The 25,170-nt window shown below is 50.8% G+C and overlaps 2 protein-coding genes across 2 annotated transcripts in view; both read right to left on the bottom strand.

Annotated features, from left to right (window-relative positions):
* The window catches only part of LOC123351472 (IgGFc-binding protein-like), a 79,442-nt gene extending 66,414 nt beyond the window's left edge, over nt 1–13,028 (bottom strand). Inside the window, exons 1-4 of the mRNA XM_044990859.1 lie at nt 12,672–13,028; nt 8,217–8,781; nt 1,210–1,808; nt 312–876 (exon numbers count right to left, since the gene is read on the bottom strand). Of these exons, the coding sequence (XP_044846794.1) occupies nt 312–876; nt 1,210–1,808; nt 8,217–8,781; nt 12,672–13,028 (2,086 nt within the window). The remainder of the gene's footprint in view (nt 1–311; nt 877–1,209; nt 1,809–8,216; nt 8,782–12,671) is intronic.
* Nucleotides 13,029–13,217: 189 nt separating this feature from the next.
* LOC123351471 (alpha-tectorin-like) lies at nt 13,218–20,205 on the bottom strand. The gene is made up of 6 exons (XM_044990858.1): nt 20,183–20,205; nt 17,986–18,065; nt 16,990–17,141; nt 15,976–16,257; nt 14,515–14,652; nt 13,218–13,759 (listed from the first exon to the last, which is right to left on the bottom strand). The coding sequence occupies exons 1-6, from the start codon at nt 20,203–20,205 to the stop codon at nt 13,475–13,477; spliced, it is 960 nt and encodes a 319-aa protein (XP_044846793.1). The 3' UTR covers nt 13,218–13,474.
* Nucleotides 20,206–25,170: the final 4,965 nt, after the last annotated feature.

Genomic DNA, 25,170 nt, shown 5'->3' with positions numbered 1-25,170 from the left:
TAACGACTCCTGTGTTTTCTTTCTCAGCATTGTAGTGCTGGCTCAAACCTTGGTAAGGCACTTTGAGAGACCTGACATTTGAAAGCCAGAAGAGAACAAGTCCACACTGTATCAGAAAAGCTAATTTGTTCTGAATACAGAAAACTGGGAGAGAAGAAATAAATGATCTGTTTGTCTTCACCATCTAAAGAGTTTTATGTTGATCTTTAAAAGGGAAGAAAGAGCGTGTCCCGACCAATGTGGCTAATGTCTGAGTTGTTCAATAGGAGAGGACGTATTACTAAAGAACGTGTTTGGAATCATGTGCTTACCACACCCAGCCCGCTGTCTCCACGGCTCAATGGCAACGCCGCGACTTTGACACTGCTGGGCATAACTGCGAAGCACTTCACACAGGGTCTTGTGGCTGCCCCGAGTCGCGCACACATCCCGCACGCAGCTCTCGAAGTGAACCTGAGCATCAGCCGGCTGGTTACACTCTTTAAAAGGCCCAGGAGGATCCGTGATGACCCCGCAGTAACGCTGAGATTTGTACTGGGCTAGTTCTACTTTGTCACATTGGGCTGGGAGCCCAACGGCCGTGCAGTGAAAAGGGGAATCGGCATCCTTCCAGCTATTGCCAAAGGTGACGGCATCATGGACCACAGAACCGTTTGGGGTTCGAAAATCATCGCTCCGGTTCCCATTGAAGTCTCCACCGAGTCCACAGAGGAACCCAGAATAGGCCTCAGAAACAGAAACCAACACATAGTAGGACCAGTCATAGGATACAGAAAGGCCAAAATCCGTCTGAACCACAGCAGATGAGCCGCTGAAATAGGCATAGAGTTTACCTGATGCAAGGACCAGGGGAAGATTGACCAGGGATCCATTCACCTAGGGGGAAAACAAGACATGAAGAAATCTTTAATAATGGGATGCTTGTCTGGCATGGGAAAATCAGGATTCCCCCTGTGATGAGGATTCCATAGCAGGCATCTAGAAGTCTTTACGCTATCTTCCCCCACCTCAGGGGCAGGGAGGGCCATGACCATGGTTGGAGAAGGGGAAGAAGCCAGAGAATACCACATTCCAGCTTGTACTTGTCTGGTGTAGCATCCCTTCAAGACAGCTGCGTCCACTCTGATATAGAGTGGCCTTGTGGCTCTGGCCCAGCTACTTACTGGGGAAAAAAGCAAAATGTAAGAGAAGTCATGGAAATTGTCTCACCTGCACCTGGCCATACTGTCCTGCTGCTATGGCAATACGCTCACCGTAGACATCGAGCTCTACCAGGTGCGTCCAGGATACTACAATGGAGCCCCTGTGCACATTCTCTACTTTGATGGTGAAGTCAGGGAGTTTCCCAGGGGGGCCACAGTATTTGCTCAGGGTGTATTTGCAGGCTCCTTGATAATCAAACATGACTCCATCGAACGTGGTGTAGTGGGGATGACCAAACACCCAGCAGGTGCCATATTTCACAGGGTAACAGCCTCGGATGCCATCCACAACACTGCATGTCTCCAGAGCCCCACAGGCATGATCCTGGCACTGCATGGGCTGGGCAGGCTGCCGGCAGCTGCATTTCCTACTGCAAGTGTCTGTCAGGATCACCTCCTCTCCCAGCTGGTGATACTGACCGTTCAACGTGCAGCCGCACTGTCTCAGGGACACACACACTGCTCCGCTGAGAATGTAGCCTGTGTTGCAAACACAGCCCTCTCTGCAAGGCTGGGTGCAGTACAGGGGGGCAGTGGAGTCCATGCAGCTGGCAGGACAGGCACTGGCACAGAGTTCATAATGGCTGTTCTCTGGACAAGTGATTCCTAGAATCAAAGGAAGGTAGAAAGGAGAAAGTTGTTAGCGCATGCTGAATCATATAAATGATCCAATGTTTGAGCACCTGCAACTCCCACTGAAGTCAGTTGAAGGGTTGGGCCTATTAGCTGTAACACAGAGAGCAGTCTAGTCTGTGGGTGTTTAGACCGGGGCAGAACAGAGGGAGACCCTATTTATTGATAGGAAGTGCCATAGTTTGCATTAATGTAAGCAGAGTCAGGATAAGCTCTACCCTGACATCTGGTGGTGAATTGTGGCGAGTTGTAGAAAAGAACTTCAGGGGCTGATCTTGTTTGCATAGGCACACCCACCCCGCCTAGCATGAGCCCAAATGGTCACTTTGGCTGCTGTGGGATCCCTAGTTTCTCTGTTATTGGGGAAGGAAGAATAAAGTGTCATTACCCTGATTATGTGAATCAAGGACAATGAAACTGTTTTATGACAGAGAGACTCACCATCAACTAAGTAGCAATTGCTAGACAAGGGAAAAGGGTTCCAAAACCCAGTGAACTGAGAGATTGGGGATAGGTCAGGTTGCCCCAGCTCCTTCCTTCCTCTTTGAGGGCCTGAAATACTTATTGCACTGGCTTCCCTCTCTCTACTATGGAATATCAGAGCTAATTTTAATTGCCTTAGGAGTTTAGTTAAAGGTTGCTGAGCTGAATTCACTTTGGGCCAATGGTATGCCAGTATTGAGGCTCCCCTACTATAAGCTGAAATCACTAATGAGATAAAATCACTGAGTGCTATGGGGGGCCTGAAGCTATGTTGCTGAGTGGCTGGCAGAGCAGTTTGTGGGATGACTGGAGTGGCTTGAGGGACAGCTGCTGGGGTGGAGTGGCTGGCAGAGCAGAACAGTTTGCGGAATGGCTGGAGCTGCTCCCAGGACGGCTGGTGGAGTGGAGCGGCTGGTGGAGTGGCTCGTGGTGAAGGCTGCAGCAGAACCCCATGGAGAGGTGGGGCAGACATAAGGTGCCCCTTAACACCACTGTGACCCCCCCTCCCCGCCCAGGCTGGGAGGTAAAACTCTGCAGATAAACTTTTGAACTCTGGGGCTGTACTGACCAGGGACAGAGACTTTTGGGTTGTTAGACTTTTGGGTGATTTGGGGGTTGCTGGACTTAAGACCCTGAAGGGAAAAGGACACTGCCAAACTTACTGGGAGCGGGGTGGGGTCTTTTGCTCATGGTTTGTGTTATGAATCCTGTTTGTGGTGTTTCCCCAACATAATGCCACATTGTTTCCCTCCTTTATTAAAAGGATTTTGCTACACTCAGACTCTGTGCTTGCGAGAGGGGAAGTATTGCCTCTTAGAGGCGCCCAGGGGGGGTGGTATGTAATTGTCCCAGGTCACTGGGTCGGGGCTCGAGCCAGTTTTGCATTGTGTATTGAAACGGAACCTCTGGATACTGAACCCGGCCCTTGTTGCTGTCAACTCAGACGGGCAGAAGGGCTACATTAGTAAGTCAGGGAGTTAGCCAGGTAGGGAGAACTACTGGGTTTCAGTTTATTCAACTGCCTAAATAAAGTTGCCTCTGCGCTCAATGCTAGAGACTATAGTATCTCTGTACCTTTCAGGAGCAATACATCATCTGGATTTCACACATCACTGCCCTCCTGAGCCATATTCCCTGGATTCCCACTTCTGAATCGAGGATATAACATCCCTCTTTGTCCTCAAGTTACCTCAGGAATGTACCCTTCACCATCATCTCCTGTTCTCCAAACCATTCAACACCTTTTTTTGCATCATACCTTTTTCTATCTCCTCCTCACCCTAGGGAAGGATAATGCTATCTCCCATGCTGTCCCTGTCCCCCACCTGAAACATCACAGTTCCATACCATACAATTCAATGAGGCATTATTGGCATGACTAGCTATGTTGCCCAAGTGTAGGAAAAAGACAGAGCCTTCAGGTATCTGTGAGAGGCAGGTATTGTCCACCCAGCATCGGGTTACACACATTTGGGGTTTGACACCATGTCCTTTGGTCACTTCTGTCCATGCCTGATCTAGTGACAGATGGCTACACAGCACAATGCCATCTCTGCTGTCCCAGGGTTATGTGCCTCCTCTGCAGATCCCTGATTCTCTTCCATTCCTCGCTTTATCCCTGCTTCAGCCTCCCTTTCTGACAGAAAAAATCATATCCCGCTCTCCGAGACTGCAGCATTCCCCTCGGGGGTCAACCATTCTCCCCACAAAGTATTCTGCTTTTTCATCCCCTGTTTTAGAGCATCTCCAACCCTTCTCTGGACAAGGTATTATAACCTCCAGCAGGTCCAGGTAATTCTCAGCATGGGGTGGAACTGGAGAAGAAACTCCAAGGTCAGTTTTGTATGAAATCTAGGGGGCTGGACCAATGCCAGTGTACACTAGCTGAAGATCTGGTTGTGGAAATAAGCTGTATTATAGCATCATATTCTTAACAATGCAGCTGATGAAGTGGACTGTAGCCCACAAAAGCTTATGCTCAAATAAATTTGCTAGTCTCTAAGGCAGGGGTCCCCAATGCAGTGCCCGCGGGCACCATGGTGCCCGCCGGGGCATCTAAGTGCGCCCGTGTACTGACCAGCGGACGAGCATCTGCTGAAATGCCGCTGACGAGCTGCATCATCCAAAGGTGTCGCCGTTGAAATGCCGCCAATTTTCGGCAGTATTTTAGCGGCGACGCCTCTGGATGATGATGCTTGTCGGTGGCATTTCAGCGGCGACGCCTATCGATGTTGCTGCTTGTCGGCGGAACTTCGGCGGATGCTCGTCCGCCGCCACAGTCCTCTATGGCTCATCATCTGGCAGGCGCCAGATGAAAAAGTTTGGGGACCACTGCTCTAAGGTGCCACAAGTACTCCTGCTCTTTATTCTTAACTGGCAGAATCTTGCAGATCATAATTAAAGTACATGGCCACATATGTACTTATCTGTTTAGAATCAGATAATAAGTCACACTTTATATTAAGGTTCAATTTAAAAATAGTTAATAAATGATTAATAGATGTTTTAATAAATGACCAAATGACTGTCAAAGAGTTCCATTGGTTAACAGACTACATATAACCATCTATCTGTTTCATAGCTTTAAGACCAGAAGGAACTATTAGATCTCAGGGGGTCATGAGGTTATTACCTGGGGGGTCGTGAGCTGTCAGCCTCCATCCTAAACCCCGCTTTGCCACCAGCATTTATAATGGTTAAATTAAAAACACTTTTTTATATATTTCTCGGGGGGAGTTGCACTCAGAGGCTTGCTATGCGAAAGGGGTCACCAGTAAAAAAGTTTGAGACCCTCTGCATGAGATCATTTAGTCTGACCTCCTGGATAAAACAACTCATACTGCTCATGTCTGTAACATGCTTATAATACCCAATCATGTATTAACTTTTTGTCAGCCTGTCATAAACATACAGTTAAGGGTTAATTCCTCTTTGACCTGTAAAGGGTTAAGAAGCTCACATAACCTAGCTGACACCTGACCAGAAGGACCAATAAGGGGACAAGATACTTTAAAATCTGAAAGGGGGAAAAGTCTTTTGTCTGTGCGAGGTGTGTGCTTTTCGCTGGACACAGAGAAAGAAGGAGCCATCCCACTCCTATAGGGTAGTGAGTATCTAGAGAAGGAATGTATTAGATTACTGTTATTTTCTATTTGTGATTTCTTTTGAAAAATAGAGGGAGGATAAAATTGGGTTCTTTGTGTAACTTTAAAATTTTGCCCAGAGGGAAACTCTCTGTGTTTTGAATCTGTCTGTGAGATTATCTTGCATTCTATCTCGCAGTGGTATTCCTTTCACCTTTTTCTTTAACTAAAATTTGTCTTTTAAGAACCTGATTGATTTTTCATTGTTTTAAGATCCAAGGGGTTTGGATCTGTGTTCACCAGGACTAATTGGTGAGGGTATACTCTCAAGCCTACCCAAGGAAAAGGGGTGTAAGGACTTGGGGGGGGATTTCCTGCCCAGGAAAGGGTGGGGGGTTAGGCACTTGGAACTCTGCCTTCCCCCAAATATTTCCCAAGTGGCTCTCCCCTAAGATTTGGAACACGCTTGGTGGTGGCAGCTTACTGTTAACCTAAGCTGGTAAATAAGCTTAGGGGGTCTTTCATGCAGGTCCCCACATCTGTACCCTAAAGTTCAGAGTGGGGAGGGAACCTTGACAAAGCCATTTATACATTTAACTTTATCCTAAAGTTTGACTGAAACCTATATACGTTTAATATGAGATTTAAATGATTATAGGTGATAACAGGTGGAGTACAAATCATGAAAAATAATTATATAGTTTCAGGAAATAACCCAGATCATTAGACAGCAAAAATTACATTGGTACTGGGCGGACCTATTGTACTCTACTGGGAATAACATATATTCCGAGGAAATCCTGTTGTTATTATTATTTACTATTTGTATTAAAGTAGCATCTAGACACGTGAACCGAGATCAGGGCCTTGCTATGCTAAACACTGTCCAGATTCTAAGAATAGTAAGAAACAGTCCCTGCATCAGAGTTTACAACCTAAATAGACAACAGCTGGAGAAAAGGGTTACTACCACCATTTTACAGATGGGGAACTGAGGCACACAGACTTGCCAAAGGTCACGCAGGAAGTCTGTGGCAGAGCAGGAATTGAACTCAGACCCCAGTTCAGTACCTTGCCCAAGGGGTCCATCCTTCCTCTCCAATACAGATGAAATTGTTAGCAATAATGACACCAATAACTTTATTTCTTATCGGCTCTCCCACCCCAAGTAAGTGGAATCCGAGAAGTAAACAAAGGGTCTGGTTCTAATCTCACAGCTGCACACATCAGAAGTAACTCCACTGGCGCGAGTGTGGAAATGGGATCAGAATTAGGCCCAAAGGGTATTTCCTGTGTGACCTTGGGCGGACTTTGGCCTATAGGGGTGAGAATTGCAGCGCACTCTAGTGTGCTGTGCTCTAACTACCCCATGTGGATGCTGCTGGCATGAACTAAAGGGTAACTAGTTCACGCTAGCACAGCCTGTATGAAAGACGACTATATTAACGTGAACTAGGTAACTTTTAGTCCACTCCAGCAGCGTCCACATGGGGCACCTGGAATGCAGCAATTTGGTGTATTCTACAATTCATCACCACCACCACCCGGAGTCCATATCGTGGTGCAGTGTAGACCAGAGGTTCTCAAACTGGGGGTCAGGACCCCTCAGGGGGTCGTGAGGTTATTACATGGGGGGTCATGACCTGTCAGTCTCCACCCCAAACCCCGCTTTGCCTCCATCATTTACAATGGTGTTAAATATATAAGAAGGTGTTTTTAATTGATAAGGGGGGGGTCACACTCAGAGGCGTATTATGTGAAAGGGGTCACCAGTACAAAAATTTGAGAACCACCGGTGTAGACATAGCCTGAGTCTCTGCGCGGCTCGGGTCCCTATCTATGGAATAGCAGTGCCCTGCCTCACAGAAGTACCGTGAGGAAAAAAAATGTACTGAAGATTGTTAGGCGATCAGTAATGGAGTAATTGCAGTAACGGAGGCCACATACATGCTTAAGATCCTTTACACTAGGGTGACCAGATCAGAGGGATGAAATATCAGGACGCGAGGGGGAGAGCAAAAAAAAAAAAAAAAGGTGGCGGGGAAAAAAACCAAAAAACCAAAAAAAACCCCCCAGCAGTTTCACAGGGGCCGCGCCACGGGATCGCACACAGCACCCCGGCAGCGCACGCTGCCCTCCCCACGGAGCCTCCTGCCCCCCAGCCCGCCCCAGGCACATGTGGCACGTCTCGCTGCCGGTGGGGAGCCCCGCACCTCTCCCGCTCAGCTGTACTCCAGCGGCTCCTTCCTGGCAGTGACGGGGAAGTTTATGGGTTCGGGGGACCCCGACCGGCTCCTTGCCCCTGTCCGCCGGCCGCCCCACCTGGGACAAGTCTCGCCCCCGCAGCCCCCCTCTGCCGCATGTCTCCAGCGGCCCACGCCCCCGGGCCGCGCTGCCCCCGGACCCACCGCGCTGCCCCATGGGCTGCAGGGCTGGAGCACTGCAGCGCTCCCGGCCCCATCCGGCCATGGCCCGTGTGCCCAGGCTGCTGCACGGGGGCGTCTCCTCCCCAGGCCCAGCTCGGGATCCAATGGGGCAGTGAGGGGGCGAGGCTGGGGGCAGGGATTTGGGGAGGGATCTAATGGGGGAAGGAGGGGTCAGGGTGGGGGGGGGCGAGAGCCCCTCCGGGCTCCACCTGTGCGCCAGAGCGGAGGGCAAAATTGTTTGTTTGTCCGTCCAGTGTCCCGACTGAACATCGGTCAGGACGCGGGACAAACAAGCAAATATCGGGACAGTCCTGATAAAATCGGGACGTCTGGTCACCCTACTTTACACACAAGATGGTTAGCTAAAGATTGGTAAAGATTTTACTCACCACAAAACTGGTCTGTTCTCCACTGCCCAACAGTGATGTTGGCTGCCTGGCAGCTCTCGGTGTAAGCACCAAGAACCCCACACAGCACAGTCCGATTCCCCCTGGACATGCAGAGGTCATACATACAGTTTTCCACCAAGCCTGCCTGGGATCGGGCCTGAGCGCAGGCTGCAAAGGGGCCTGGAGACATTTTCATAATGCCGCAGTAGTCGTGGCCAGAATACTGAGCCTGTTCAGCAGTGGGACAAGAAGGCAGCTCCCGGTCCTCCGCACACTGGTGCCTCTCACCCTTCACCTGCCAGCTTGTGGCAAAGAGAGCAGCTGACGTGACTAAGGTGCCATCTGGAGTCTGGAAGTCATCGGAGGGGTCACCAGTCAGTGTCCCGCACAGGCCGCAGGTGAAGTTACGGTAAGTCGAGGGCACGGTGACCTCCACGTGTTGAGTCCCATCATAGGAAATCTCCACCCCAAAATCAGTAGCAACTTGCACAGAGAAGCCTTTCTGGTGCGCTTGGATCTTCCCATTGAGAAGAGTGACGGGAAGGAGAGACTTTATCCCATTCACCTAGCAGGGGATTGATGAGAATAAACCACTGAGCTCTTCTCTAGTGAACTTCCTTATAAAGTCCTCTAGAGGCATTGGGCCAGATCCTCAGCTGGTGCAAATCGGCACAGTTCTATTGCCTTCAGCTGAGCTACACTGATTTACAACAGCTGAGGATCATGCTTACTAGTTTATTTCGCCTCATGGCCCCACCTTATAATCTCTAAGAATCTACATGGGGAGCAGATTTCCAAGAGAAGAGGGCTCTTTAATCCAGCAGACAAAAAGGTGGAATAAGAATCGATGGCTGGAAGCTGAAGAGAAAGAAATTCAGAGTGGAAATGAGATGCATTTTTTTTTAAAACAGTGAGGGGAATTGACTATTGGAACAACTGACCTAGCAATTCTCCATCGCTAAGAATCTTTACATTAAAACTGCACGTCTCGTTTAAACATACACACTCACCTTAACCAGAAGTTATAGGGCCGATGAAGCAATCAGTGGGTGAAATTCTGAGGCCATGCTTAATGTTCATAAGGGACCACCCTTCTAGCCAGAAAAATCTATGAATATATAGCATCTAAAGACCTGAAAGGGTTGTTTTTAGGACTGGATTTTATTTTTTTTTAATTTACATTAGAAATCCAGGTTGTGCTTACCTATTTTTTTCCTGAAAGACCCTATGGTCAACCAGAAAACTGAGAGGATTATGGCATTAGAGACCCCATGCTAGTAAACCAGACTGATTGAGAGGGAAGAAAATTTCATTGAGACTGTTTAAAACTCTGTTTTCTTTGCTTCTTTTGTTAACTCCTGTTCAACTCACAATCAAAGAATCTCAGGGCTGGAAGGGACCTCAGGAGGTATCTAGTCCAACCCCCTGCTCAAAGCAGGACCAATCCCCAGCTAAATCATCCCAGCCAGGGCTTTGTCAAGCCTCACCTTAAAAACCTCTAAGGAAGAAGATTCCACCAGCTCCCTAGGGAACCCATTCCAGTGCTTCACCACCCTACTAGTGAAAAAGTTTTTCCTAATATCCAACCTAAACCTCCCCCACTGCAACATTGCTCCTTGTTCTGTCATCTGCTACCACTGAGAACAGTCTATAGATCCATCCTCTTTGGAACCCCCTTTCAGGTAGTTGAAAGCAACTATCAGATCCCCCCTCATTCTTCTCTTCTGCAGACTAAATAATCTCAGTTCCCTCAGCCTCTCCTCATAAATCATGTGCTCCAGCCCCCTAATCATTTTTGTTGCCCTCCACTGGACTCTTTCCAATTTTTCCACATCCTTCTTGTAGTGTGGGGCCCCAAACTGGACACAGTACTCCAGATGAGGCCTCACCAATGTTGGATAGAGAGGAATGATCACGTCCCTCGATCTGCTAGCAATGCCCCTACTTATACAGCCCAAAATGCCTTTAGCCTTCTTGGCAACAAGGGCACACTGTTGACTCATATCCAGCTTCTCATCCACTGTAACCCCTAGGTCCTTTTCTGCAGAACTGCTGCCTAGCCATTCAGTCCCTAGTCTGTAGCAGTGCATGGGATTCTTCTGTCCTAAGTGCAGGACTCTGCACTTGTCCTTGTTGAACCTCATCAGGTTTCTTTTGGCCCAATCCTCTAATTTGTCTAGATCCCTCTGTATCCTATCCCTACCCTCCAGCATATCTACCACTCCTCCCAGTTTAGTGTCATCTGCAAACTTGCTGAGGGTGCAGTCCACGCCATCCTCCAGATCATTAATGAAGATATTGAACAAGACCGGTCCCAGGACCAACCCTAGGGGCACTCCGCTTAATACTGGCTGCCAACTAGACATGGAGCCATTGATCACTACCCATTGAGCCCAATGATCTAGCCAGATTTCTATCCACCTTATAGTCCATTCATCCAGCCCATACTTCTTTAACTTGCTGGCAAGAGTACTGTGGGAGACCGTATCAAAAGCTTTGCTGAAGTCAAGGAATAACATGGGAGAAAAAAACACTTGGGAGAAAATAATCTCTTTGCCAAACAGACTGCATGTTTACCTCCTGGGACAATGTGGTAATTTTATGTAATATTTTTCTCAGTGATATGCCTGGCAATGACTTCCTTGACTAGGGATAAGTCGCTGCTATTGGGGCAGAGCAGGAGATGTGAAGTGTTTGTGTCACTAAACTGTCTGTGGTGGTAGGAATGAGCCGTTAACTGGCTGAAACCGACCCATTTTAATAGAGGCTCCAAAAAGACAATGGTGAACCCAAGGACTGAACAATGGACACCTAACAAAGGGAAACTCAGGCAGATGAGACATGTGAACTTAGCAGGAGTCCTGCAGGAGAAGATCAGTGGACCAAAGGGTGTCTGGTAGCTATCTTAAGAGCTGCGCTTTGGAAAGATACAGGCTGGGACTGACAACAAGGGAGCCCAAGCCAAAATGGATTCTGCAGCAGCCCTGATGTTGGCCAGTCTGAATTCTGCCTCCACTTTTGCTTCTCTGCACTAAGCTGAGGACTTCAGTGCTGGGCTCCAGTTGATTAATAAACCCAGCTCTGATGTAAAAGGGCTGCCTGGCATCACTGCAGACACTCACGGAGGTGCACTGGTCCCTGAAAGGAGTAAAAGTTTCTGACCAGGAGTCTGCCTCAGTTGGACTCACTGGCCAGAGCTCCCGGCATGAAGCAGGAGGGCTGGAGCCCTGAGGCTTGGTCATGGCCTGCCCTTAAAGAAGTGTGGGAACCCTTGTGGGGCTGGCACAGTGATGGGGTTCCTTCAAGGGACGGTTTAAAAGCTGGGACCTAGCAGAGATCCTGTGGATTCGTGACCTCTACGCCAGCGTCTTCCCAGTGGAGTACTTAGTGTCCTGAGAGCTGGTGGGGCGAGGGGCAGGTGAGGAACGGGGCTGGGGGGGAAGGGGATGCGGGCAGATGAGGGAGGAGCTAAGAAGCAAGGGGGGCTGAGGGGCAAGCGAGGGGGGCTGTAGGTGACAGGGGAAGGGGGCGAGAGGGGAGCAGAGAGGGGGCTGAGGGGCGTGATAACAAAGCTCAGTTCTTTCCCGCCTCTTTCCTGTCATCTCCTCTGCGCGTGCGCAGCTGGGAGAGCCCAACGGCCGCAGCGCGAGGCTGGAGCAGAGGGGGCGGGACGGCGCTGAGGGGCGCACGCGCGGGGATCTCCCGCCCCTCCCGTCCGCGGGCAACGGCAACGGGAAGGAGAGAGGGAGGAGCTAAATCCTGATTGGGGACAGGGCGGGGCTGGGGCAGGAGGGCACCAGGGGGGCAGTACGGGAGGGGCTGGAGCGGGAGGGCACTGAGGGGTAGTACGGGAGGGGCTGGAGCGGGAGGGCACTGGGGGGCAGTACGGGAGCCAGGGGCCGGGGCGGGAGGGCACTGGGGGGCAGTACGGGAGGGGCCAGGGTGGGAGGGCACCGGGGGGCAGTATGGGAGGGGCTGGGGCATGAGGGACACACGCGGCCAGAACCCAAGCGCCAGGGGAATGAGGGACACTGGGGGGCAGTACGGGAGGGGCTGGAACGGGAGGGCACCGGGGGGGCAGTATGGGAGGGGCCGAGGCAGGAGGGCACCGGGGGCCAGTACGGGGGGGGCTGGGGCGAGAGGGCACCGGGGGGCAGTATGGGAGGGGCAGGAGCGGGAGGGCACTGGGGGGCAGTACGGGAGGGGCTGGGGCGGGAGGACACTGGGGGGCAGTACGGGAGGGGCTGGGGCGGGAAGACACTGGGGGCAGTACGGGAGGGGCCGGGGCGGGAGGGCACCTGGGGGCAGTATGGGAGGGGCAGTACGGGAGGGGCTGGGGTGGGAGGGCACTGGGGGGCAGTATGGGAGGGGCTTGTGTTGCTAGGGGGCTGTGGGAGTATGAAGACAGAGCAGTTACGCTGGGGCTGGGCTTATGTCATGGAGCCCCCAACTCACCGTGATGTGTCCAGTGGCTCCCCTGGCCATGGCGATGTCCTGCCCATAGACTGTCACCCGGACAAGGCGGGTCCAGGGTGCCCCCTGTGCCGCTCCTGGCTCCTCACGCTCTGCCTCCACCCGGAATGGTGCTAGGCCAGAGGGAAGCGCGGGGGCACACAGCTGTGAGAGCATGTGGGTGCAGGCCCCCTGGAAGTGGTAGAGTCGCCCGTCGAAGGTGCTGTAGTGCCGCCCTCCCCATGCCTGGCAGGCTGCTCGGCTGATGGGCTGACACACGTGGTACCAGGAGGCTGGGTGGCAGGCCTCATCCGGGGAGCACCCCCTCGTGTGGCATGTCACCCCGTCCTCCCCATACATGCACTGGCACCGGCGCTTGCACTTCTGGTCGCTCCAGAAGAAAGTGCCGGGGGGCAGGAAGTTGGCTGCAGAGAGAGAGAGAGAGAGAGCAGGAGATGTGAGTCTGTGCCCATCTGGGCGGGCAGATGAGGCAGGCAGCAGCTGCCTGGGCCTAGGTGAAGGGAGACAGAAGGATGGGGCATGTGAGGGTTGTTTGCTAGAGAGAGCCTGGAAGGCCTGGTTCTCGAGAAGGTTGGGGCTAGAAAGAGGGATGGCCTAGAAGGTAACAGAGAGATGGGGCGAGCGATGGGAGGGGAGGAAGGTGCCGGGAGAGGGATGGACGGGGGAAAAGGTCGGGAGATGTTAGGGTGCCTGGGAGAGAGGCTTAGACAGAGACAAAGGCCCAGAGCATCCAGGCTTACACGCTTCACGGAAATCCTTGATGGGGTCGAAGCAGGGTGTGTGGATCAGAGATGAGAAGAGACAGGGGGCTTAGCCGAAGCAAGTGCAAGGTGCAGGCTGTAATATACTGGTGTGAGAGAGATGTTGCCACCCCCAACTGGACGGCAGTGCTGCGGCCTCTGCCACGCACCGTTGTAGACACAGCCGTTGGGCACAGCGAAATTGTCCACCTGGAAGGCCCAAAGCCCCGGGCTCTTGATGTTGCTCATTGAACTGATCTTCAGGATGCTTGGGGTCCGTGAGCCGGGGATGTTGAAGTAATTTTTGGACCCACCGCTGTTAAATCCAGCCTGAGAGGGGAATGAACAGGATCAAAGGAAGGTGGCAGCTGTTTGTGCCGGAGAGAGACATGACTCCAGTGCTGCGGATCCAGCTCCATGGGCAGCCAGAACTCAAGATACACACGGATCCTGGCAGTGCCAGGCCGTCCATGATGGGGCATCTGCAGGCATCAGGCTCATCTGGAGAATCAGTTTTTGTACCACTGTCCCCTACTGGGCAGGAACAGGAGCACTGCAATGGGTCCCACCAACTGGAAAAGTACCCAGGGGTAATGACTCGTCACATCGGTGACCACTAAACTACACTTCATTCCAAGTGCTACGAATACGAACGAAGGGACTCCCAGTCCTCCCACTTCAACCACTCTTCTTCTAGAGCTGGGATTGAACCCAGGAATCCTGACTTCCAGCCCCCTGCTCTGAGCCACTAGACCCCACTCCCTCCCATGCTGCGAATAGACTCCAAGAACTCAGGAGTCCTGAGTCACATGCTTTGGTGAAACTAGAACTCAGGGCCTGGATCTTAGTGTCCTTTCCTAAACACTAGTACTAGTGATAGGGGCTTGTGAGTCCAGTAGGTAGCTACACACATGGCAGTGTATGGGGATGGATGGATGGATGGATAGAGAGACAAACGCTGCCTCCCATAATACAGAGCGATGACTCTTCCAGGCCCATGTCCATTGAAAGTGTTACCCCTGTGTGCTGAACACACCTTCTCAGCCTCCCAGTTTTCCAGCCTGGAGGAATGAGGCGAGACCTACCTGAGCTGGGATGCCCCCCAATCCAGTATGCGGGTCCCCACCACTCGCCGCCCCTGTTGTCCACTGGATGTCACTGTAGTGCAGCATGATGAAGGACAGGTCGCCGTCGGTGGTTAGAACCACCTGGAAGGTGTTCACCTACAACAGTGCAGCCACCGCGAGGAAGACAATCGGTGAAAATTCACAAACCAGCACCTAAGACCAAGTTCTTCTCTCCACACGCCAGGTGTAGTCCCATGTTCACCCCTGACCCCCGCCTGTGTGGAAGGAAGTTCAGGTGCCACGGACTCATCAATGCTTGGTCTCTTTGCTGAGGTGGACAATGAACGGGTTAAATTAGTGCTAGTGGCAGGGAAGGACGAGTTGTCATGTCAATGCCTGTCCCCTAAGAGATGTGCTGAGAACCACCACATTCACTCCAGACAAGCCACCAAACAGGCCACCAGATGGGAATAATGGGTTATTCAATGAAACAACTGTTGAATATTTTGGAGGTTATGAACCAGATTCTGATCTCAGCTCATATAAATCAAGAGTATCTCAATCATATTCAGTGGGGTTACTCCTGATCTACCCCAGGGTGAGTGATAGTAGCACTGAGCCTGTGTTCATGCACCCCTTTAGTTTTCTGGCCTGAGGAGCTCTGCAACCTGGTTTCATTGTCTTTGAAAGCTAATGTTCCTAACAACATATTTAATGAAGATTTATAAAGACAGTTATTGTGTGTTTAATTGTAAACAGGCATTTGTTTAATGCACATTAATGTAGGAGGTCATAGAGAGCTAGATGCTCCAGGGGTGTAAATCAGAATGGATTTCCAAGCAGCAATGCCAGTTCACCCCAGTTGAGGATCTGGCCCCACCCTCACCGCCCCCCCTTTCAGTTGCTGTGAGAATTCCAGCTGTGACCCAGCAGCTGGCTTCAGCGAGATCCCTTTTTCCGGCCAGTTTTCCTGGAGAGCTCAGATCCCCTGGCTGAGGTAGTACAGGGGAGGGTGTAAGGAGCCACCCATTCAGTGGAGCCACTGAGCCATGCAGACCCTGCCAAAGGCTCACACCATTCACAGCTAGACATTGCACAATACGGATTCAAGATAAACACGAGCCCACTCCTGCAGCTCCCACTGAGCTCAGCCACTGGACTACGCACTCCCAGAGGTGGGGCGAGAAATAGAATCTAGGAGTTTTGACTCCCAGCCCCTCTGCTCTAACCATTACACCCCACTCCCTCCCCAAAGCTGGCACTAGAACCCAAGAGTCCGGAGTCCATGTCCCTGCTGTTTTAGCCACTGGACTCACTTTTCCCAGATTGGGGGAAAGGACCCAGGAGTCCTGACTCCTAGCCCCGTCCAGCTCTAACTACTATACCCCACTGCCCTCCCAGAGGTGGGGTAGAACCTAGGAAGCCTGGCTCCAGGCCTCCCACCCCCTCCACTATAACCAAGACCCTCTGGTACTTTACCTTGGAGGATTTGGAGCCATAGAAGGTCACGCGGTCCCAGGTGGCCACAAAGAGCCAGGCCGCGGTGAACTGTTCGTGGGGGAAGTAGGTGTTGATGTCAGCCGTGGCTCTCTGCAAGAGCTGCGGGTCTCGGCTCTGCCGGAAACACACCTCGCCCGTGATGCGGTTATCCACATCCGCCCAGAATGGTGCCACAAAGGCCCGGCCATCGGTCAGCGGGAAAGAGTCAGGTGTGAATTGGTTAACAGGGACGCCGAACGACACCACACCATTATTGTTCACCTGGGGGTGGGAAAGGATCTGAGGGTCTATCTTTTATCACCACACATATCCATTCCCCATGCTCACTGACCGATTGGTCAGTCTATCTGTTTTGTATGCAGTGTCGTAGCTGTGTCGGTCCCAGAAGAGAGAGACAAGATGGGGGAGGTAATATCTTTTATATATATATATATTAGTAATATATTATGACCTGAAGAGCTCTGTGTAAGCTTGAAAGCTTGTCTCTCTCACCAACCGAAATTGATCCAGTAGAAGATATTACCTCACCCACCTTGTCTGTCTAGGTATCCATCCCCAAACATACTGATTTCTTTGTCCCCTACACTCTTCTGTGTAGCAGCTTAGCTTTTTATATTCTTACGTGGTCCTTGCCACTGCATCAGTGGATGTTAGAGCATGTTTGTGCAGATTTTTTTTTACTGGCTACAGAAAGGCATTTGGTGGCTACTTTGACAGTAGACCTCACTGCTGCCCTCTCTAAGGACCCCACCCCTGGAGGGTAGGTAATTCAGCCTCCCTGGCTCATTCCATCCATGTGATCTCTGCGTTGGTTAAGCCAGGAGGCCATTCTATGTTGACTGGAGGATACCGATGGCTGCCCACTAAGAACTAGACTGAGACCCCATCCACTCATTTCTCAGAGGCCACCAAAGAGCCTGCCAGTGGAGAAGATCATCCCAGGGTTTGAGCTGCTGAGGAGACACTCCCACGCAGAGGTGACGTGCAACTTACATAAAGAGAGCGGTAACTCCTGTTGTAGAAGGAGAAGCGCACTGAGATGGGGATTTCAGAAGACGCCCCATCGTCTGCCTTGGGGGTTCTTCTGTCTCCAAACTTGGGTCCATATGGGTACATGAGTGTATCTGAGGAGACACGGGGGGATACTGAACAGTGTCATGTGGAGAACCAGCTGCCTGTCTGTCTACAGCGTAGTTGTAGCCGTGTCGGTCCCAGGATATGAGAGAGACAAGGTGGGTGAGGTGATATCTCTTATTGGACCAACTTCTGCTGGTGAGAGACAAGCTTTTGAGATGCACAAGAGCCCTTCAGGTCTGGAATAGGTAATCAGAATGTCACAGTGCAAGTTGGGACAGATTGTTTAGCAAAGGGAGTAAGCATACATAAGTGGCCAATTAATACCAGCAGTTATAGGACAAAGTGGGTTGGTGGGTTACAGATTGTTGTAATGAATCATAAAACCAGTATCGGTGGAGTCCATGATGTTAGTGTCTAGTAAAGTTAAACTTGCAGGCAGTCTTCTGAAGGCGCTGTGCAGGTTCCCTTTGAGGACGAGGACTGACAGGTCAGATACGGAGTGATGGTTTTGTGAAAAGTGTTCGCCCACCAGCGATAGGGTGGTTTTGGTTTTTGTCCCACCTTGCATTTAGCTGTGACGCTCTGATTCCTTTTTCCAGACCCGAAGAAGGGCTCTGTGTAGCTCGAAAGTGTGTCTCCTTCTCCACCAGAAGACTTCACCTCCAATAAAAGACTTCACCTCACCCACCTTGTCTCTCTTGTATCCTGGTACCAACATGGCTACAACAACACTGCATTATCTCCCTATCTTGCCTATAGTGGCTATCTGTGTATTTATCCTGTCTGCCTCCCTACATAAGCAATGTGTGCATCTATCCTGCCTGTGTCTACACATCACCACAGCTCCAATGCTGCACCCATCTGCCTGTGGTACTAGAAGCCAAGCATTGTGCCTCCGGGGCAGGGACTGACTCTTAGTGCTCATGCAGTGCCCAGCAACAATGCGCCCCCAGTTCTCACTGAGGCCTCTGTCTGTTACTTTGATAGCAGCCCTGGAGGAAGAGAGAGAAGGACGTGGCTGAGGACAGTGGGAGCTGCACAGGAAGAGGTGCTCATGCCCACAGTGCAGTGGGAACGGAGCAGAGCGGAGAGTAGGGCTAGATGGGTCTTGGGAGTGGGGAAGGGACTAGGTAGAGAGGCAGTTTCTGTGAGATGGGGGTGGAACTTGTGCCTGAAGTGAGCAGGGAGCTGGGAGGGGGCTGCTGAGGGTTGGGGTGATGTGGTCACCCCTCTTTATACATGGCAGTAGGTGGCAACAGCATCCTGCCCTCACTGGAGTTTGGGGGTGGGGCATAGAGGAAGGAGCCACAGTAGCTAAGATGAGAGGAGATGGAGGCTTGGATAGGATGGGATGGAGCTTAGCGATCCAGGGGACAGGCATAGCAGGGGAGTGCAAGAGGAGGTGTCCTGCCCAGGGTTCAGTCCAACGAGCTCCTGGGGGCACAGAGATCACTCCCTTGGGGTGCATTCAGTTCCACTTGGAGGTTGACCCCACACTGGCCAGTTTCACTTGCTGCCTCTCATCCATTTTGCTCCCTGGTGGGGATCCCCAGCATGGCTGGGAAGTGTTTGCCCCAAACCATGCACCTGCCTGGACTTAGGAGTAATGACTGGCCCCCAGCACCCTCCCCCCTGCGAACAAGGACAAACACACCTCACAGCAAATGCCCCTCTGCTGCATGTGTGGAAATGAGGAGTGACTGCAGTCCACCTACCTGTATCAGCCACCGCTGGCCCAGAGAGCACCTGCAATGCTAAAATCAAAGGGAGATTAACAGAGGCAGGCAGTGGCCGGGTGGCCTTGCTTTCTGGCTGAGATACTAACCCAGGGCAGAAGTGCTGACAGCTGTGCAGGGGCATTTTTTATTCATAGAATCATAGAATCTCAGGGTTGGAAGAGACCTCAGGAGGTCATCTTGTCCAACCCCCTGCTCAAAGCAGGACCAACCCCAACTAAATCATCCCACCCAAGGCTTTGTCAAGCCAGGCCCTAAAAACTTCTAAGGAAGGAGATTCCACCACCTCCCTAGGGAACCCATTCCAGTGCTTCACCACCCTCCTAGTGAAAAAGTTTTTCCTAATATCCCACTGCAACTTGAGACCATTGCTCCTTGTTCTGTGATCTGCCACCACTGAGAACAGCCAAGCTCCATCCTCTTTGGAACCCCCTTTCAGGTAGTTGAAGGCTGCTCTCAAATCCCCCCTCACTCTTCTCTTCTGCAGACTAATAACCCCAGTTCCCTCAGCCTCTCCTCATAAGACATGTGCCCAGCCCCCTAATCATTTTCACAGACTAGGGCTAGCAGAGGTAGTGGCAGTGTAAGCTTCCCACTACATCTATCCATCCCCATGCACGTCATCTATCTATCTATTCCCACACATTATCTATCTATCTTTAATGTATTTGTCTATGTCTTCTCTAATCTATCCATCCATTTGATCTAATCTAATCTATCTGATCTGTATAAAATCTCTCTTTTTTTGTTCTTTTTCACTGTGTTTGTTTTCTCTCTTTCTCTGTCAGCCCATCTGTGCGGGATCTAGGTGCTAATTCCTTCAGCGGTCCTCCTTGATGGGCTTTTAAATCTGACCTGGCCCAGCCACCCCTCCAGGGCTGAGAGGGGAGTTCAGTCTGGGGGGCCCCGTCACAACTCTTAGGAAATGCTAAAAGAATGAGTGTAGGGAGGGATCTAAAACCTGGTGGCAATCTCTCTAGTTGGGGTGCGGAGGAGCCTTTCCTGGGGGCAGATTATCCCATCACTGTGGGGTTCCTACACCCTCTCAGAAGCAGCAGACATTGGCCACCCTCAGAGACAGGATCCTGGGCCAGCTGATCCTTGGAGCTGATCTGCCCTGCTCTCAATTCCCCTAAAGTCAGATAGCTCAGTAGCCACATTGCTAACAACCTTTCCTTTAAGTCCTCCACAGAGCACCCAGCAGGGTCCCCCAGCCTGCTCGTCCCTGCCTGTCACTGAAGAATGACCTAGCAGCATTCTCTGAAGGTTTCAGGCTCTTCCCGACCAAGGCAGGAAGCGCAAACAGGCTGCCAGCAACTTCCTTGCTCTCCTATCACTGGTTCAGGCATCTCTGCAGATAGAACTGGCAGTACCTCTCGGGGGGCAGAGATGCCATCCAGGTAGTCAGGTCCCAGGCTGGTTAGGGCTTCTTAGGTCAAAACCAACATCCATCAACCCAGAAGCCAACAGCCAGATAGACTGTCTGTGGGAAGTCGGGTACCTGAGACTCTCGGAAGTGGGCTAAGAACCCGCAATGTCCTTTCACGCAGGTCCTCAAGGGGGTGATGGTGTTCAGTCCCTACTGCGCTTGGTAGGGTTCTGGAGCTGAAAGGCGCAGGTATTCCAGTCCCATGAGCCATCTACTTTGGAGCAGCTGCCCTGGATCAGAGCCAATATCCTGCCTCTGAATGTGGCTTCAGAAGAAGGGACAGTGCCTGTTCTGGGGTAATCTGCTTCTAAGATTCCTTCTAACACCCCTACAGGCTAGTTCCTCACAGAGGGGAAGGGTGGCCCAGTGATTTGTGCACTAGCCAGGGAGTTGGGAGACAGGTTCCCTGCCTGGCCTCAAACTCCCTAGGTGAGCTACAGTAAGTCATCTAGTCTCTGCTCTGTTCTCCACCCATACAATGGGGATGACAGCACTGCCCTGCCTTACAGGGCTGTGTGAAGATAAATGTGCTAAAGGCTGTGAGTTACCCAGATACTAGGGTGATGGGGGCCAGATGAGCCCCTAAGATAGACACCCCAAAGCAGGAGAAATAATGAGGAGTCCTTGTGGCACCTTAGAGACTAACAAATTTATTTGGGCATAAGCTTTTATGGGCTAGAACCCACTTCATCAGATGCATGAAGTGAAAAATACAGGAGCAGGTATTAATACATGAAAGGATAGGGGTTGCTTTACCAAGTGTGAGGTCAGGCTAACAAGATAAATCAATTAACAGCAGGATACCAAGGAAGGAAAAATAATTTTTGAAGCGGTAAGAGAGTGGCCCATTACAGACAGTTGACAAGAAGGTGTGAGTAACAGTTGGGAGAAATTAGTATTGGGGAAATTAAGTTTAGGTTTTGTAATGACCCAACCACTCCCAGTCTTTATTCAGGCCTAATCTGATGGTGTCCAGTTTGCAAATTAATTCCAGTTCTGCAGCTTCACGTTGGAGTCTGTTTTTGAAGGTTTTTTGCTGAAGAATTGCCACTTTTAGGTCTGTTATTGAGTGGCCAGAGAGGTTGCAGTGTTCTCCTACTGGTTTTTGAATGTTATGATTCTTGATATCAGAGTTGTGTCCATTTATTCTTTTGTGTAGAGACTGTGGGCCACTCTCTTACCACCTCAAAAGTTATTTTTCCTCCCTTGGTATCCTGCTGTTAACTGATTTATCTCGTTAGACTGACCTCACACTCGGTAAAGCAACCCCCATACTTTCATGTATTTATACCTGTTCCTGTATTTTTCACTTCATGCATCTGATGAAGTGGGTTATATCCCACAAAGGCTTATGCCCAAATAAATTGGTTAGTCTCTAAGGTGCCACAAGGATTCCTTATTGTTTTTGCTGATACAGATTAACACGGCTACCACTCTCAAAGCAGGAGAGTTTATAATGGGATTCTTGGGGTTACGTTAATTAGAGCAGGACAGAAGTGCTGTTTTGTGAAGGGCTTTGTTCTGAATAGGAAAGAAATGTCCCAATTTTGAAATTCTCCACGAAGGAAAATTTTGAAAAAAAAAATTCATTTCAGGTCCATTGAAATGTTTCATTTGAACAAAACTGAAATGTTTGGATTCAATTTTGACTTTTTAAAAGTTTTTGTTACGTTATTTTCTATTCTCATTCAGATTTTTAATACTTTCAAATAAAAGTCATTTCAAAATGAAAAGTTTAAACAGCACCTTTTGGCCTAGTTGGAACATCTCCCCCCATTTTCTTCTGAAACAAATTTCTGATGAAATTGACCTAATTTTGCAAAGCATTTTGATTTCAGTGGCTCTGTATATGGCACCTAAATATGGTTTTGTCAAAGTTTCTCTGAACAGTTCTAATTTTAACCTTTATTATTCTAACTTTTCATTATCCATCCAAATGGCTGATCTTTATTGTGCATCCTGCTAAGCTCTGGCCCTCACTGTGCCAGTGAGTTCCACTTACTAATTCTTTTGCGCAGTTTTGAATTTGCTTCTTGTCTGTGTCATTGGAAATCCCTTTGTTTTCGTGTTAAAAATCAGGCTGAATAAAATCTATCTTCTCTCTCCCATTCATTACACGCTCTATATTTCTCATCGCCCCTCTTTTTTCCATGGCAGGCTTCTTTCGCTCTTCCCATAGCTCTTCCAAAATCATTCAATCCCAGGTTGGTACTTACCCAGTGCTAGCAGTCCTGGAAACAGCAGGTGACACTGTCTTGTCATGGCCACTTAAATCAGAAACTGTATTGAAAACCTAAGAATTAATCAAAAACATGTCTTGCATTTCCTAGTGCCTTGAATCCTGAAGGGTCATAAATTGCCTTACAGGTTGTCCCCCCCCCTGCTGAAATGCAGCTGCCTCTGGGTGAGGAATGGCAGCTGTTTAACAGCTACTCAGCAATGCTTCACATGGATCACTCACCTAGCATTACAAGGCGGCCTGCTCTGGGGTGGGGTGCAGCAGATGTCTCTGGGAGGGGCGTGTGGTTTAAAGGTTACAGCTGAGGCTGGGAGTCAGGATTCCTGGTCCTATTCCTATGATGGAGCGTGATTTAGTAATTAGAGGGAGGACTGTGACTCCTGTATTGTAGGGTCTGCCACTGGAAGTCACTCTGTGTCTCAGTTTCCCTATTGCTAAAATGAGGACGACCTCCCAGGGGTTCTAAGGTAGAACGAATTCACGTTAAAGAAGGACTCTGTGATCCCGGGATGAAAGGAACTGGAGTCAGTTCACCCACTTCTGGGTGGAGGAGCAGCACAGTGGCTCACCCAGCACTGAAATGCAGCCACTTCTGGGGTAAGGAGCAACAGTTGGGCAGCGATGCCACACGGAGGTCGCTTGCCCAGCACTGAACTGCAGCCACGGTTGGGGTGGGCTGTGTCAGCTGTTTAACAGCCACACTGCAGCTTAGATCACCTGGGGAGGGTCCAAGACGTGCTCCTTTGCTTTCCAGTGGTTCCACGAATATTCTCCTCTTAAAGCAGCATGAGATCAGCTGGAACCGAGCCATGGGAATAAAGCTGCTGCCTCTTACCTGCGTTCCATCAGTGTGATCCCCCTAAATGCTTCTCAGTCCTGCGTGAGTGGCATGATGTCTTTCTGCAGGGCAGGGGGGTTTATACCTAACATCTCAGGGGCGTAACTTGCCGGGAGCAAATCCTGGGTGCATCATAATACTGAATAGATCCATTTTTCACCTCCAGCTCTGCTGGGACTCTTGGCAAGACCCGTTTCCCCCTCCAGCTCTCTGGGCACTAATATTAAATGGATTTATTGTGTTTCTTCTCCAAAGCCCTTGGCAAGAAGCAGGGGCAATAAGGGCCGCGGTATTAATGAGCTGGAAAGAGGCAGGAGTGCTAATGTCGGGGGGGGGCTGGCTGCCCCCATGGTGTCACCACTGGACAGAGGGTGGGTTTGCCGGCGCCTTCTCCAGGGAATGCCTGGACACCTCTCTCCATGCTGGGAGCCGAGGGGCAGGAGCAGAGAATGAAGCGGGTACAGATTACATGGCTAAGCCATCTTGCTGTTGGCAGCGGGGAATGATAATGAGTGTGGTCTAGTGGTCAGAGCTGGTGGGCTGGGGAGCAGGATGCCTGGGTTCTATCCCTGGCTCTGGGAGGGGAGTGGGGTCTAGTGATTAGAGCAGGTGAGCTGGGGATCAAGACTCTTGGATTCCCAGCTCTGGGAGAGGAGTGGAGTCTGGTGGGTTGGAGAAGAGGGGAGGCTGGAAGCCAGGACTCCTGGGTTCTGTCCCCAGCTCTGGGGAGGGGATGGGGAGTAGTGGTTCCTAGTCGGGACTGGGAGTTAAGATGGGCCTGTGATTATGAATCATCCTATTGTCTTCACCAGGGCTGTCCAGGTGTCACCAAGAGCAGAATTTGGGCCATGGCTAAGTGTGATCCAGAACAAACCCCAGTAGGGAGGGGGATGGTATAGGCACCTTACAAAGCAGAGCCGTGCATGGAGTTTCTCAGTACACCATTGCTGCACCTCGGAGTGACTGGGGATCAGCTGGAAACCACCACCCTCCACAAGGGAGGGGCCTGAGCTGAGGATGGGTGGGGAAGAAGGAACTCCTAGGAGCTGGACAGAGAGACCTGACCCTCTCCTAGCTATATGCTGGAATTCCCCTCCTCTGCACCCCCAGTCCTTCATGACTGCACTCCCATGCCCTCATGAACCCTGTTCCCCTTCTCCCTGGGGCACATTGCATTCTGGGCCCTCTCTCTCCCCATGAGTTGCCCCATGGCCCATTACAGTCCAGGGAGCAGCTCCCACTGATCCCTATGGGCCATGGGGCCAACCTGGGTGTTTCTTAGCCTCAAGAGGGACATGTCCAGGGCAACAAGACCCCCCAGACTGGGGAAGGCCTTTATGAGCCAGGTTCCTCAGTCAGTCTACATCTCCCATGGTACATCATGGTGTCCCACCCTGGCATGATGGCCATCACAGGGCCATGGTCATCATGCAAGCTGAAGCCCAGCTGGGGATCCCAGCATGTAAGGGGAAAGGAGGACACAGGGAGCCCAAACTACAGCTCCCATGAGGGACTGTGGCAACATTCTCACACCAAAATACTTGGGTTGTTGGGGAAAGACTGACAATGTCTTGGAAATCAAATATTTCCATATGGAGCTGACATGTCACCCACAAGACCTTTAGCAGGAAAACCTAGTGTTCCACCAGAAAAGACCAGACAGACATTTCCCAGCAGTCCATGTGGAGTGCCAAGGGTCTGGTTCAGACCAGGGCAGTGCCATGGGGACTGCCCAGTTCAGGCTGGGTAGCACGCCAGTGGGACCAGTTCAGGCCAAGGGAATCAAAGAATATCAGGGTTGTAAGGGACCTTTAGTCCAACTCCCTGCTAAAAGCAGGACTGTGACAAGTCTTTT

This window comes from Mauremys mutica, chromosome 17 (genome assembly GCF_020497125.1).
Source record: "Mauremys mutica isolate MM-2020 ecotype Southern chromosome 17, ASM2049712v1, whole genome shotgun sequence".
Lineage (NCBI taxonomy): Eukaryota > Metazoa > Chordata > Testudines > Geoemydidae > Mauremys > Mauremys mutica.
The sequence above is the reverse complement of the archived record's forward strand: the minus strand, read 5'-3'. Positions and strand labels throughout refer to the sequence as shown.